The sequence below is a fragment of the Chiloscyllium plagiosum genome, chromosome 11 (genome assembly GCF_004010195.1).
Source record: "Chiloscyllium plagiosum isolate BGI_BamShark_2017 chromosome 11, ASM401019v2, whole genome shotgun sequence".
Classification (NCBI taxonomy): Eukaryota; Metazoa; Chordata; class Chondrichthyes; order Orectolobiformes; family Hemiscylliidae; genus Chiloscyllium; species Chiloscyllium plagiosum.
In genome coordinates, this window is record NC_057720.1 from 438,786 (window position 1) to 455,265 (window position 16,480).

General features: G+C 45.5%; 1 protein-coding gene across 1 annotated transcript in view; it reads right to left on the minus strand.

The window, feature by feature from the left end:
- The window catches only part of col11a1a (collagen, type XI, alpha 1a), a 251,811-nt gene extending 236,180 nt beyond the window's left edge, over window positions 1–15,631 (minus strand). Inside the window, exons 1-3 of the mRNA XM_043700060.1 lie at window positions 15,515–15,631; window positions 14,556–14,654; window positions 11,649–12,137 (exon numbers count right to left, since the gene is read on the minus strand). Coding sequence (XP_043555995.1) covers window positions 11,649–12,011 — 363 coding nt within the window. The 5' untranslated portion in view covers window positions 12,012–12,137; window positions 14,556–14,654; window positions 15,515–15,631. The remainder of the gene's footprint in view (window positions 1–11,648; window positions 12,138–14,555; window positions 14,655–15,514) is intronic.
- Between the last annotated feature and the right edge of the window lie 849 nt (window positions 15,632–16,480).

Genomic DNA, 16,480 nt, shown 5'->3' on the forward strand with positions numbered 1-16,480 from the left:
TCTCTCTTTAGGTCTTTCCTGGCTACCTTGTAACCCTCAAGCGCCCTAACTGAGCCTTCACATCTCATCCTAACATAAGCCTTCTTCTTCCTCTTGACCAGGGATTCCACTTCCTTTGTAATCCACAGCTCCAGCGCTCTACAGCTTCCTCCTGCCTGACAGGTACTAGAGTGAATCATTTCCCTTAACTTCTGCATCAAAAGCTCTCAACAACTTGGAAACTCCATTCAGTCCCTCTCAGTCCTCCTTATATCCCCGTTGACTCCTCATACACTGAGCTGACCCCAGTGCATTGTTTTCACTGACAACATTACTCACTCAACACATGATCGGCTCCAACACTGTCTAGAACCTTCTTTACCTTTCTAACTCAAAAGAAAGAAGCAGAATGTTTCCTTCACGTCCCTCCCTTTTCAGTTCCAGTGACAGCGTCTCAGACACAGAGGATCATGTTTACTGTTACTAATCCCATCCTGGTCACTTCCTTGGTGTTGCTCCTGCCATCGGTTTCCAGGGTGGGGGATTGTTTGCTGGGGCTTTGCTGACCAGGTGCTCCATTGAGGAACACAAGGCCAGGGAGCAGCAAGGTTCACCCCCCAGCACCTGCCAGCCAATCCCAGGACAATGGGCACTGCCCCTGGGAGGGATTGACAATCCTGGTACAGCACAGTGAAGCAGAAACCATACCATCCAGTGCAAAGGGTCAGTGCTGAGGGTGTGCTGCACTGTCAGAGGGTCAGTGCTGAGGGAGCGCTGCACTGTCGGAGGGTCAGTGCTGAGGGAGTGCCGCACTGTCAGATGGTTAGTGCTGAGTGAGCGCCACACTGTCAGAGGTCAGTACTGAGGGAGTGCTGCACTGTCAGAGGGTCAGTACTGAGGGAGTGCTGCACTGTCACAGGGTCAGTACTGAGGGAGTGTACACTGTCAGAGGGTCAGTATTGAGTGAGTGCTGCATTGTCAGAGGGTCAGTGCTGAGGGAGTGCTACACTGTCAGAGGGTCAGTACTGAGGGAGTGCTGCACTGTCAGAGGGTCAGTGCTGAGGAGTGCTGCACTGTCAGACGGTCAGTACTGAGGGAGTGCCACTGTCAGAGGGTCAGTATTGAGGGAGTGCCACACTGTCAGAGGTCAGTGCTGAGGGAGTGCTGCACTGTCAGAGGGTCAGTGCTGAGGGAGTGCTGCATTGTCAGAGGGTCAGTTAATGTACAGTGACTGTTGCCCTATCTTTGATTTGCTGCTGAAAGGAATATAAAATGTAGCCACCTCCTTCTTATTAATGCTAGAGCCAATTGGTGGACACAGCAGCCAATCTCCTGCTTTATTTTGTCCCCATGTGACTTATATTTATGTGGTATCAGACATAGATTCATAGTCGTAGAAATATACAGCACGGAAGCAGATCCTTCAGTCCAACTCGACAATGCTGACCAGATATCCCAATCTGACCTTGTCCCATTTGCCAGCACTTGGGCCATATCCCTCTAAACCCTTCCTATTCATATACCCAACCAGATGCTTTTTAAATGTTGTGATTGTACCAGTCTCCATCATGGCAGCTCGTTCCATACACGCACCACCATTTGAGTGAAAACGTTATCCCTTATGTCCTTTGTAAATCTTTCCTCTTTCACCTTTAACCTATGACATCTAGTTTTGGACTCCACCACCCAAGGAAGAAGTCCTTGGCTATTCACCCTTTCCATACCCCTCAAGTTTATAAACTTCTGTGGGATAACCCCCTCAACCTCCTGTGCTCCAGGCAAAAGATTCAGCCTCTTCACATGGAGCATGATGCTGGCCTCTCGGGGGTTCCTCTGTGTGTTTGCATGCCTTACACGGTTTCCCCCAATGTCTCTCTGTGAAACGTTGCTTCTGATACATTGAGCAGTGCAGAGCACGATCCCTGTGGCTGAGACATTCCTGGGCTCACACAACCTGTGAGTCACATGATGAGGTGATGGTCCCCAGAGTGAACACATGGATTCATGGTGCGAGGTGACTGTGCAATCACTCTCGTTGCTGGATCAGTAATGTCCTTCAGGGAGAGGGGGTCCGTCATCCTGACCTGGTCTGGTTTCAGACCGTCTGAAATAGCCCTGACAGCCAATCAATTCAGGGGCAACTTGGGATGGGTAACAAATGGTGACCTTTCCAGCAATGTCCTCACCCCAGACAGGAATTCTGAAAAAGCACTTGCATATCGTACTGCAATGCACCCTTCGTGTGGCATCAATGGGGTATTCCTCAAGATTGTCCAGAACTGCTTTTCAAAAAGATTTACTAAGTGAAAAGCAATGACCAGTTCCATCAGCCTTTCAGCTAAACTAGCTTCTCAATGAAATCACGTCCCATCTCTGGGCCAACATCTACTGACAGATCAAGTGACTGCATTATCCAACTGATAGTGAGGTGACACCAGCTCAGACTTGAGTTATCCAGAGGCTGACTGAGGCATTAACCTGCTGGAAAATTGGTCAGAATCTTTGTGGAAATCACTTGAAATAGCAGAGAGTTTTATTGTTAATGCTTTGTTTCCCCCAGTGATGAGGATCTTGATTGACTGCATTTCTTGACCAGCTACCTGCTGATTTCTGTAGTGAAGGTTTATTCTTTCTTTGAACAATTGAAATTCTGTCAGAATGTCACTCGAGAGTCAATCCATGTTCAGATATTGCTTTCCCATTCTCACTGTGCTCTTTACAGATGTCTGCATCAAAGATCTGTTGTAATGTGCATTTCTCTCCCTTATTCTGTGTCAGAGTAACTTCTTTTGATTCACTCCTTATTGGTACTTTAGAGAATGCTAATTCTTTTATTTTCTTTTTAGAAAGAAACAGCTGAGCAGTCCCTGTGTTTCTCAGAGTGGCATCACATGCTTCCTTTTTCAACCTTTGCATCAGTTAGGAAGAAAGTGAAGGAATGGGATGGACCGATGACTGTGTACGAATAAGACAAAGTGTACACAGAACATTTTATTCAGGTGTCACTGACATGTTACTGTTTGTGGGATCCTGCTGTGCACCAATTGGCTGCTACATTTCCAACATGAGAACAGTGTCCTCATTGTGTGGGAAGTATCTGGGAGTGTTTTGTGTCAAGAGTGTGTTGCTGGAAAAGCACAATGGAGCAGGAGAATCGATGTTTCAGGTGAAAGCCCATTCCTGATGAAGGGCTAATGCCTGAAACATTGATCCTCCTGCTCCTCGGATGCTGCCTGACCAGCTGTGTTTTTCCAGTGCTCACTTTTTGACCTAAATCGCCAGCAACTGCAGTCCTCACTTCCTCACTTTCTCCTTGGGAGTGTTTTGGCCTAGCGAAAGGTGCTGTGGAAATGCAAACATTACTTTTCTCTGCAGCAGTTAGGATTCCAGCCCCCATCACCACCCTCCCCCCCGCTCCCCCCCCATTGAAGGGGTATTGACCATGTCAGTGTCACACAGATACTGAGAACGGATTTTAGACCGCAATAGTGAATTAAATTATAGGGAGCATTATATGACACTATGTATTACAGCGAGGCAGAACTGTATATTATGGAGAACTGAGGCTGGATATTATATGTCTGCTCTTTCCCCACTCCTCGTCATTGTCCACACACAGGCGGTTTCACCTGGAACGGGGTGGGGGATAAGAGTTGGACACGTTTCCAAATGGAACACACCCTGAGAGGGTGTTGACCGTCTGACCCTGTCTGACACCCTGAAGGTCGTGGTTATACAGGGATCCAGAGATAGGAATTTGCAGGATCGGAGTCTGTCAGGGAGACAGAATGTTCCAGAACTGCCTGAGCGGGGGCTGCACCAGAAGCTTGGGGATTTCTGTGGGTGTGTTTGTGACCAGAGCAAGTCACCCTGTTCAGGACAGACCAAAGACAGCTCCATGTGGGCGCATCAGAATAATTGGGCAGGATATCACAAAAACCAATGATATCCGTGCACAGCTTTCACTCAGAGTGTCCCTGCCTTCACCCCCATACCCCCTCCATCCTCCACCCTGCAACTCACCATTCCCTACACCAGGACCTACTGAATACAGGAGTGACACACAGGGAAACAGGGCGAGGGAGCAACAAGGGGGATTGGGTGGGGGTGAGGGGGCAGCGAGGGGGGAGTGATAGGGTGAGGGGGCAGTAAGGGACTGAGGGGCAGTGAGAGGAGGGCGAGGGGAGTTGGAGAGAGTGATGGGATGAGGTGGCAGTAGGGGGCTGAGAGACAGCAAGGGCAGGCGAGGGGAGTGGAGGGAGCGATGGGATGAGGGGAGCGAGGAGTAAGTAGGGCAACTGAAGGGTAGCGAGGTGGGGAGGGAGGAGTTTGTTAGGAGAGTTGGGGGGGAGAGTAAGGCAGTAATAGGACCACGGTGGACAATCAAAGGAACAGCCTCTCTTTTTAACTAATGACAGTAAAGGATTGAGATAGAAAGAGGAAGAAATGAGAACAGAGTGGAGTGAAGTCGAGTTAAATTAGATCCAGAAAGAGGATAAAACAAAGCTGTCTCCTTTAGGGAGGGAAATCTGCCACCCTTACCTGGTCTGACCTACCTGTGACTCCAGACCCACAGCAATGTGGTTGATTCTCCATTGCTCTCTAACAAAGGCCTAACAAACCACTCAGTTATATCAATCACTAAAAGTCTCAAAGAAATGGAACTGGACAGATCACCTGACATTGACCTGGGAACCGGAAAAGACAACGACAGAAACAGCCCTGTCGACCCTGCACAGTCCCCCTCACTAACATCTGGGGGTTAGTGCCAACATTGGGAGAGCTGTCTCACAGACTAGTCAAGTAACAGCCTGACACAGTCATTCTCATGGAATCATACCCTACAGACAATGTCCCAGACACCACCATCACCATCCCACTGACAGTACGGACCAGCAGAGGGGGCGGCACAGTGGGATACAGTCCATAAGACCATCAGATATAGAGGCATAGGAGGACCTTTGGACCATGGAGTCTACTTTGCCATTTGATCATGACTGATGTGTTTGTCAACCCCAATCTCCTGCCTAATCCACATAACCCTTGAACCCCTTCCTAATCAAGAATTTGTCTTAAACTCACTCAATGACTTGGCCTCCACAGCTCTCTGTGGTAATGAGTTCCACAGATTCACCACGCTTTAGCTGAAGAAATTCCTCCTCGTAGAGTCATAGAGCCATTCAGTATGAAAAGTGACCTTTTGGCCCAACTTGTCCATGCTGACCAGAATTCATAAACTGAACTCATCCTATTTGCCAGCACCCAGCCCATATCCCTCCAAACCCTTCCTATTCATACACCCATCCAGGTGCCTTTTCAATGCTGTAATTGTACCAGCCTCCACCACATCCTCTTGCAGCTCATTCCCTACACGTATGACCCTCTGTGTGAAAAAGTTGCTCTTTAGGTCCCTTTTAAGTTTTTCCCTCTCACCTTAAATCTATGCACTCTAGTTTTGGACTCTGTTACCCGGGAGCAAAGCCTTGTCTATTTACCCCATCCATGCCCCTTATGATTTTATGAATTTCTATAAGGTCACCCCTCAGCCTCCGATGCTCCATGGAAAATAGTCCCTGCGTATCCAGTGTCTCCTTATAACTCAGTAACATTGTTGTAAATCTTATCTGCACCCTTTCCATTTAACACCATGCTCCCTATCGCAAGACAACCAGAATTTTATACAGTATTCCAAATGTGATTGGACCAATGTCCTGTACAGATGGAAGATGATGTCCCAACTCCTGTCCTCAATGAGCTCCTATACCCCTGTACCCATTCTCACATTCCAGTCACTTCATCCAAACTATCAACATCTTTTCGTCACCAGCATCCCTCCCACTCCCCTATACATGCTGTTCTCTCCACACTTCACTTCAACTCTGATGAAGTCATCTAGACTCGAGACATTAGCTTGCTCTCTCTCCATAGATGCTGCCTGACCATCTGTGATCTCCAGCATTTGTTGTTTTCAGTTCAGATTCCTGCATTTGCAGTAATTTGCTCCTACATCCTGTACTCAATACACTGACCGATGAAGGCAAACATGCTATTGCCTTGGTTACCTCCCTGTCCACCTGTGATGCCACTTTCAAGACACTATGTCCCTGAACCCCTGGATCTCTCTGTTTGACAACACTCCTCAGGGCCATACCATTAGCTATATAAATCCTGTCCTAGTTTGTCTTACCAAAATGCAACACCTTGCATTTATCCAAATTAAACTCCATCAGCCACTCATCGGCCAATTAATCCAATTGATCAAGATGTCTTTGTGCTCTTACATAACCTTCTTCAGTGTCCACTATCCCACCAATGTTGGTGTCATCTGCAAAACTACTAACCATGGCTCCTATATTCTCATCCAAATTGTTTAGATAAATGATGAACAACAGGAGGTCCAGCTCCAATCCTTGTGGCACACCACTGGTCACAGGCCCCCAGTCTGAACAATGATCCTCTGCCTCCTACTGTACAGCCAATTTTATATCCAATTGGCTAGCTGTCCCTGGATCCTATGTGATCTAACCATACTGACCAGTCTACATGCGGAACCTTGTCGAAGGTCTTGCTAAGGTCCATGTAGACCCTGTCCACCGCACTGCCCTCATCTATCCTCTTGGTCACCTTTACAAAGAATCGATCAAGTTTGTGAGTCACAATTTCCCACACATGAAGCCATGTTGACTATCCCTAACCAGTCCTTGCCTTTCTAAATGCATGTAGGTGCTGCCTCTCAGACTCCCCTCCAACAACGTACCCACCACTGACATTAGGCTCACCAGTCTACAGTTCCCAGGCTTTTCCTTGTAGTCTCCCTTAAATAATGCCACACATTAGCCAGCCTCTGGTCCACCGACACCTCGCCCATGGCTATCAATGATACAAATATTTCTGATAGTGACCCCGAAACTTCATCCCGAGCTTCCCACAATGTCCTGGGATGCACTCGATTATGTCCTGGGGACTTACCTACCTTGAGAGCCCCAGCGTCTCGTTTTGTGTAATGTGGACTCTTTTCAAGGCATCACTATTTATCTCCCCGAGTTCCCCAGCTTCCATGTCTTACTGCACATTAAATGCTGATGGGAAATATTCATTTAGATCTCACCCATCTCCTGTAGTTCCACACATAGACAGCCTCATTGACCTTTTAGGGGCCCTATTCTCTCCCTGGCTGCTCTTTTGCCCTTAATATACTTGAAGAATCTCTTTGGATTCTCCTTAACCTTATCCAACAAAGCTATCTCATATCCCCTTTCTTCCCTCCCGATTTCCCTTGTACGTTTACTCCTCCTCCCCCTATACTCCTTGAACCATTGACTTGATCCCAGCTTCCTATACCTGAGATATTCCTCCTTTCTCTTGATCTGAGAGTCAATATCTCTAGGCATCCAGTGTTCCCTACTCCTGCCAGCCCAGCCCTACATTCTAACAGGAACATGACGTCCCTGGACTCTCATTATCTCTGTTTTGAAAGCCTCTCACATGCCAGACATCCCTTTACCTTCCAGCAGTTCCTCCAATCAATGTCGGAATTTCCCGTCTAATACCACCAACATTGACTGTGACACATTCTAGAACAGGTCTATCCTTTTCCAGCACTATTTTAAAACTAATAGAATTATGATTGCTAGACCCAAAGTGCTCCCCCACTAACACTTCAGTCACTTGCTCTGCCTTATTTCCAAAGAGAAGGTCAAGTTTTGCTTTTTCTCTAATAGGGCCATCTACATATCGATGAAGAAAGTTTTGTTGAACACACTTAACAAAGTCCTCTCCATCTAAACCCTTAACACTATGGCAGTCCCAGCCTATGTTTGAAATGTGAAAATCTCCTGCAAATACAACCCCCCTATTCTTGCAGCTATCTGCAAACTCCCTACATATTCAATTTCCCACTCACTATTGGGGGTGTCTACAGTACAATCCCAACAAGGTGACCATCCCCTCCTTATTTCTCAGTTACACCCATATAGCTTCACTGGACAATCCCTCAGGAATATCCTAAGTACAGCAGTAATACTTGCCTTAATCAAAAACGCCACTCCCCCTCCTCTCTTGCCTCCCTTTCTATTCTTCCTTTAGCATCTAAACGCAGTTTTCCAAAATTCCCAGCCATACTCTTGCCTGCCTTGTCTATTTAACTTGCTCTCTTTTAATTCTCTAGGAGAAAGTGAGGGCTGCAGATGCTGGAGATCAGAGCTGAAAATGTGTTGCTGGAAAAGCGCAGCTGGTCAGGCAGCATCCAGGGAACAGGAGAATCGACGTTTCAAGCATGAGCCCTTCTTCAGGATTCCCGATTCTCCTGCTCCTTGGATGCTGCCTGACCTGCTGCACTTTTCCAGCAACACATTTTCAGCTCTTTTAATTCTGTACCAGCCTCAATGTTCGCTCTTGCCTCGCTACTATTTACAGTCCACCCCCTGTCAGACTACTTTAAACTCTCCCAAGGGGCTCTGGCAAATCTCCCCTCCAGGATATTTGTCCCCCTCCAGGTGCAACTCTGTCCCTCTTGTAGAGGTCACCTCTACCCTAGAAGAGATCCAAATGATTCAACACTCTGAATCCCTGCCTCCTGCACCATCTCAATTATAGAGTCAAAGAGTCATAGAGATGTACAGCACAGAAACAGACTCTTCGGTCCAACTCGTCCATGCTGACCAGATATCCCTAACGTAATCTAATCCTATCCTAACCTAATCCAGTCCAATATGCCAGCATTTGGCCAGTTGTCCCTTCACCCTGAGGCTGTACTGTCAGGTCCTAGTCTCTCCTAGTCTCTCTTCTCCATGTCCATTCTACCCAGGCCTCTCAATATTCTGTTACTTTTAATCAGACCTCCCCTCATCCTTCTAAACTCCATTCAGTGCAGACCCTGAGTTCTCAACCCCTCCTCATACAACAAACCCTTCATCCCCAGGCTCATTCTTGTGAACCTCCTCTGGACCCCTCTCTAACACCAAAACATCCTTCCTTAGATACAGAGCCCAAAACTGCTCACAATCTTCCAAATGCAGTTTGACCAGAGTGTTATATAGTTTCTCTTGAAATGAATTGCTAATATTGCAATTGCTTTCCTAACTGCCAACTGAAACTACTTGTTCAACTTAAGAGAATCCTGAACTAGGACTCCTAAGTCATTTTGTGTTTCAGATTTCCAAAGCCTTTCCCCATTTAGAAAATAGTCTCTGCTTCTATTCTTCCTAAATATCAAAACCTCATTCTTTCCCACAATGTATTCAATCTGCCACATCTTTGCCCACTCTCCAACCCCGTCCAAGTCTTTCTGCAGTCTCCCAGTGTCCTCAACACTACCCGTCCCTCCATCCGTCCTTCAACCTGTCTTTGTGTCATCTGCAAATTTAGCAACAAAGTCCTCAGTTCCTTTATCCAAGTTGTTTATGTATAACGTGAATGGCTGTGGTCCCAACATTGACCTGATGGAACTCCACTAGTCACCTGTTGCCATCCTGAAAAAGCCTTCTTTATCCTTATTCTCTGCCTTCTGCCAGTCGGCCAATCCTCTATCCATGCCAGTACCGTGCCCCTGACACCACAGGCTCTTTTTTTATTTCACAGTCTCCTGTGCAGCACCTTGTCAAAGGCCTTCTGAAATCCAAATACACTATGTCCACTTGCTCTCCTTTATGTAACTTGCTCATTATCTCCTCAAAGACTTCCTCTTTACAGTTGGGAGAGAGTTGACCTGTGAGCTCTCAATGTTGATTCTGGACACCATGATGTCTCATGGCTTTAGGTTAAACATGGGCATGGAAACCTCCTGCTGATTACTGCATACCCTCCTCTCTTGGCTGATGAATCAGTACTCCTCCATTTTGAATAACACTTAGAGGAAGCACTGAGGGTGGCAAGGACGTAAAATGTCCTCTGGGTGGGGGATTTCAGTATCACTGATCGAGCTGGTCGGGTCCTAAAGTACATAGCTGCTAGACTGGATCTGCGGCAGCTGGTGAGGGAACCAACAAGAGGGAAAAAACATAGAACATAGAACATAGAAGAATACAGCGCAGTACAGGCCCTTCGGCCCTCGATGTTGCGCCGATCCAAGCCCACCTAACCTATATTAACCCACTATCCTCCATATGCCTATCCAATGCCCGCTTAAATGCCCATAAAGAGGGAGAGTCCACCACTGCTACTGACAGGGCATTCCATGAACTCACGACTCACTGAGTAAAGAACCTACCCCTAACATCTGCCCTTTACCTACCACCCCTTAATTTAAAGCTATGCCCACTCATAATAGCTGACTCCATATGTGGAAAAAGGTTCTCATGGTCAACCCTATCTAAACCCCTAATCATCTTGTACACCTCTATCAAGTCACCCCTAAACCTTCTTTTCTCCAATGAAAACAACCCCAAGTGCCTCAGCCTTTCCTCACACGATCTTCCTACCATACCAGGCAACATCCTGGTAAACCTCCGCTGCACCCGATCCCTCTGCTCATCCACACTACCAAGTATCTGACCATTAGCCCAGTACCCCATCTTTTTGTTATTCTTCCCAAAGTGAATCACCTCACACTTAGCTACATTGAATTCCATTTGCCACCTTTCTGCCCAGCTCTGCAGCTTCTCTATATCCTGCTGTAACCTGCCACATCCTTCCTCACTGTCAACAACTCCTCCGACTTTCGTATCATCCACATACGTGACCTCCTCCTTACCAATCTGCCGTCTGCAGATGTATCTGTCCATGACAGTATCAGTAAGATGTAACAGACCTCTGAGGAAGGAAATGTCTGATTTTAGTCCAAAATATTTGCCCTCTTACCCTAAGACTCTGACTGACCTTTATAATTTCACAGCTGCATTATTTATCCTCCACTGGGTTTTCCTCAGCATTCAGCTCTTAGTATCTGGCATAAGCTTCTCGCTATTTTTATATTCTACGTGGTGCTCTCTGACATCCTGGGGCTCTGGATTTTGCCTTCCCAGCCTTCTCTTTGTTGGAACATCTTTGTTCTGAAGCCTGTCTCATATCCCCCTCCATTGCCTCCCACTGCTCTGACACAGATTCACCTTCTAGTGGCTGTTGCCCGGCCACTTTTAACAAATCACATTTCTGTTTAATACAATTGGCCTTTTCCAAATTCAAAACCATTACTCCTGTCTGTCTTTGTCTTTCTCCATAATTACACTCAACCTCAAATTCGGATTTCCCACTGCTCCAGCTTCCACTTGGGCCTAATCCATTCCCAAAGTCTAAACCCTAAACCATTAGAACATTACAGAAAAACCTCCTTACACTGAATCTCCAACTTATCACTTCTGACAATCTGCCAACTCAAAATTGTTAATTTATTCATTCTTTTGGTTTTCTGCCCTCAAACAAATCCTTAATTCCTACTCTTGTACAGTCCTCTATTCAATTAACCCCAATCTTCTGTGGGTTATGACACGAGTCATAACCAATTCCACACAGAATTCAGCTGGATCATCAGCCTCTCAGATAAACCCACTTCTGCAGATTTCAATGTAATGTCACCCTCGAAATCTCCAGGCCTGTAGCTGGAACTGTGACTGAGAGCTGGGGAAAATCAGAAAAGAACATTGTCTCCATGTAGCTTTGAAAGTTAAGTTAATTATCAGAAAAAAAAGGCAAAACCATTGAATGTGCAGCAACAAGAGTTGGTGTGGACTTACACTTGTCTCAGCAGGTACCCCAGGACCAAACTCCACCCCAGTAGCTGTGGTCTTTGGGTCTTTATCTTCGTATTCTGTGATTTCATAATAATATTCATCCTCGTAACGCTTGGTGTCATATTCATTGGGGTCGTATTCTTCAACATCATATGCTTTGAATTCCTGGTCATTATCACTGGTCCCTTTGGTGGAAGTAACTTTGGCATTGTGCCCAGTGGGGTCCTGCCCAGTGGGGTCCTGCCCAGTGGGGTCATGCCCAGTGGGGTCTTGCCCAGTGGGGTCCTGCCCAGTGGGGTCCTGCCCAGTGGGGTCCTGCTCTTTCTCATCATATTCCTTGTCATCATATTCACCAGGATCATACATTTTGAAATCGTACTCATTGAGGTCATACTCATTGAGGTCCTGTTCATTTTCGTCAGTCACTTGCTTTTCAATATGATAATCCTCTCCGGTCAGATATTCATCTTTATAGTCTTCTTCAAAGTTTGTCTAATTGTTGCCCGAGTGAAGTTCAGAGTGTTTGGGAAATGAGAATGAAATGAGCATTGTGTTAGCAAAGCCGAAGCTGAATTTTACCGTACGCTGCATTGCAAAATAACCCAAGAGGTGGTGAAGGTCACACTCAGTGGCTCTTGAGTGAATTGGGATAATCATTTCCTGAAGGAGAGCTGAATGAATCACTGTCTTTACTGCATCAGGAAGTGGGCTTATTATTTTGAAAAGAACATTTCTATAAAATAGCAAGACTGTATCCAGAAGTCAGTTATATAAACTAAAAGCAATTATTCATTATTACAGCTTGAAATGAATAAGGAAATGAAGAGGACATTTCCTCTGACATCATCACCTCTGGGAAACCTTTGCAAGCAATCGTCAGCATAGAGATAGCGACTGGATCAGAACGTTTAACATGACTTTGCTTTGTTTCATTTCAGTTATTTCGGAAGGTTCAAAGACTTAAAATTTTAAAACTTATCAGATGGAGTTTGATAAACTCTCTTGACCACTTGCTGTTGTCTTGTTTAATCACAGGGATTGTAACTACTGACTTTCTGGAATTCTGGGAACCTTCTATAGAACTGGGACAAAGAGTGTTTGGGGACTTACAGAGGAACAGAACTCAGTTTGAATTTTGATCAGTTGATGGTTTTGTGGATAGGATGAGTTGTGGAGGGGATGGGACGAAGTTTGAGTGGAACAGAAACCCTAGCACAGGGCAGATGGGCTGAATGACCTGATTCTGTGCTGGAAACATTCTGTAACTATATCAATGAACAGGACAGAAGTGAAACTCCAGAAAAACCTAAAACCATGCAAAAAAATTCCAAAGAACTGTGGATACTGGAAATCAGGAACAAAAGCAGAAATTGCTGGAAAAACTCCAAAGTGAAGAAGGATCATTGGGAGCTGAAACATTAACTGAGATGCTGTTTCTAAAACCGTGCAGTTTGATACAATCAAAGCAAATCTCATCTAGATAAGCTCCAGTATGAAGGACTAACTCAGTACCAGTCCAGGCTTTGTCAGTATCGTGATGATGCTCACATTTATGGGACTGTTCCAGCTGCAATGATAATGTCAGTGTGAATAGACTGCACATTCCATTGCTGGGTGAGTCTGTAACAAGGGACATTAGTTTCAAACCAGGCCAGTCAGGGGCCTGTCAGGATGAACTTCCTCAGGCAGAAGGGGGACTGTGGATCTAAAACTTTTTCCCTCATTTCTAGGGTCAAATGAATGTAGAATTTGATGGATTCTGATTTGTTAAAGGCTTTAACAAAGGCAGGGATGGCATAGTGGCTCAGTGGTTAGCACTGCTGCCTCATGGTGCCAGAGACCTGGGTTTGATTCCAGTCTGGGGTGATTGTCTGTGTTGAGTTTGCACTTCTCCCTGTGTCTGTGTGGGTTTCCTCCCACAGCCCTTGGCTAGGTGGATTGGTTGTGCTAAATGGCCCATAATATCCAAGGATGTATAGGCTAGGTGGATTAGCCATGGTAAATACAGGATTAAAGGGGCAGAATGGTCTGCTTCCACACTGTGAGGATTCTATGAAAATGGGAGAGGAGGAGTTTTACTGAAGCTTTGATACTTCCTGCTTGATGGGCCAAAGGACAGCTTCTGTACTGGGCGATTCAGAGGTTCTTTATGTCATGTGGATAAGGTTAAAAACAGGTCAGCCACGGTCAAGTTAATGCTAGAAAAGGTTCACAGAGCTCAGTTAACTTCCTGTGTTCCAGATGTCTCAACAGGAAATGGTTCAAATCATTCAGACAGCAGAGCTCAATAGAGCCCAGTGGAAGATGCACTAAATCAAACAAAGTCAAATCAATGTTCAAAATTCTATCCTGAAGCATTATCTCTTACTTTGATTCACATTTATCATCATGTTAAATAGAATCAGCAATTTCTGAAGAAAGCAGAAGCAAAATGAGTGGATTTACCTCAAACAAATTGATCAATTTGTCATTCACCAAATCCAATACAAACTGCATTTTCTCAAAGATTTTGTAAAAATGCTGAAAATTCATGATGTTATTGGCAAAAGAAACTAAAATGCTGAAGAAAGATTCGGGTTGAGAGCAGTTACTTCCGGATGTGCCTCTCACACTGAGTAACTCAACAACTCACAGTATCTCCTCCTGTGAGATACTGGGGCACAGTCCATAACTGCAGACTTTCATTTGGCCACTTACAATCTCCATCACACTCAGCACAGGGTCAGCTTTATGTCTGAGAGTCTTTCTCTGCACTTTGGAACCCTCACAAGCCTGGACATCAACCTCTCAGCCAGAAAAAGACATTAAGGTTAATGTAAACCAGCTAAAGTTGGAAATGGAACGAACTGAGTAAACACAAACCAGGAGTAAAATTCTTTGAAAACCACAACCCTCACAGTTTCCTTTTACCTCGTTCGCTTTCTCTCGAGCTGCTGAGCTGGTCGTTCCTTCATATGTTTCATAGTAATATTCCTCTCCTGTCTCCTCTGGCAGCACATTGTTCACAACCTGAATTCAAACCAAAACAATGAAACAAAACAAGATTTAATTTATAAACCTGTTGAATCAAGTCTCAAACTGGCCTGTTTAGCCAATGAGGGAGGATTAGACATGATTGGGGAATAACAAGGGAGGGTTTTTAGGGAGGTGTGGGGGTGGTTTTAGGGATCATTCAGGTCATCAGAGATCTTCCAATCTTGACTCCTCGGAAGATCTTGATCGGGTTTTTGCTACATTTGGCCCAACCTGAAGTTTTGACGATTGGTGGCTGGAAAGGTGCTGCTTCCTCTTCTGAGTTGTAAAAGTTTTTTTGGAAGTAATCTTTGTCGCTATGTTCTTAGTTATAGTTTGTCCAACATCCTTCTTCAGTTTGATGAATGAAATGGATTTCTTTCTCTGAAAAATGTGGTGAGAGATGGAATGGAAAAAAGCATAAATAATGATGACCCGAAAATGGGGAAACATGAGATTCTCAGGTCAAGGGACTGCTTCCGGAATCCTTCTCGTTTCCAGCTGCTTCCAAAAAAATTGATGATTTGTGAAGGGAGGGAGGGATTGAGGGATGGAAAAAAAGGAAGGAGGGAGGGGTCTGGAGATGGATGTGAGGGAGGGATAGAGGGAGAAAGAGATTATGGTACAGGGTGGTGGTCAGCAGAGAGTGAGGAAAATGTGGATAGGATTTGGTATGGAGAAAGAGTGAATGACAGCTCTGGAAAGGAGGATAGAGAATGACAGGCAGGATGAGGTACAGTTCAATGACAGGCAGGATGAGGTACAGTTCAATGACAGGCAGGATGAGGTACAGTTGAAGATCGGGTGGACAAAGATAACAGACCATGCTGACATGTAGAGGCTGGGCTCCTCGTTACCTCAGTTGGGAATTCTGTCTGCTCCAATGTCGGGACTTCCTCAGTTGGATGATAGTCAAACTCTATAAAGTCTCCATCACTATAATCATAGTCATATTCGAGTATTTCTTCTGGAGAGTACTGTGTCATGAAGGGAAATGCAATCACAGCTATGTTAGTCGCAATCCAAGGGAGACTTGGCCAAGCAGAAACACACACTGAAGGAAATGAAAAGATGGTCAGATAAACGAGGGAAACATTGACATTGTGCACGATATACAGTGAGTGCTGGCCAATCAGCAGTGAGCTGTACATTGTCCACAGGTGCCAAGATTAACCCTCCTGCATGTTTTCATTCAGTCGCCAATGCTCACAACTTCCAGCGAGCTGTTTCTGACACAGGAGAACTCCAGGACTGGAAGTTCCCATTTGTTTTCTATCTCATGTTTTGGGTCTGCAGTGCTGAGCATTAAAGGGCAGAGAGTTTATTCATAACCTTCCAAACAAAGTGGGAGAAATACACAAAGAAGTAAATGTTACCTACTGACAGGAAACAGAAAAGGGAATGGGATAACTCTGAGAAAACTGGCATAACAGGAGTGGCCTCATGGGACCATAATACACAGGGGCAGAAATTAGGCCATTCAGCCCATTGAGGTGATTTGAGTCTGCTCCACCATTCAATCATGGCTGATCGGTTTCTCAACCTCATTCTCCCACTTTCTCCCCATAACCCTTGATCCTTTGATATTCAAGAAACTGTCTATCTCAGTCTGAAATATACTCAATGACCCGGCCTCCACAGTCTGCTGTGGCAATGAATTCCATAGATTCCCCACTCTCTGGCTGAAGAGGTTTCTCCTTATCTCTGTTCTATAAGGTCTCCCCTTTACTCTAAGGCTGTGCCCTCAGGTCCTAGTCTTTCCTACCAATGGAAACATCTTCCCAACATCCACTCTGTCTAGGCCATTCAGTACTCTGTATGTT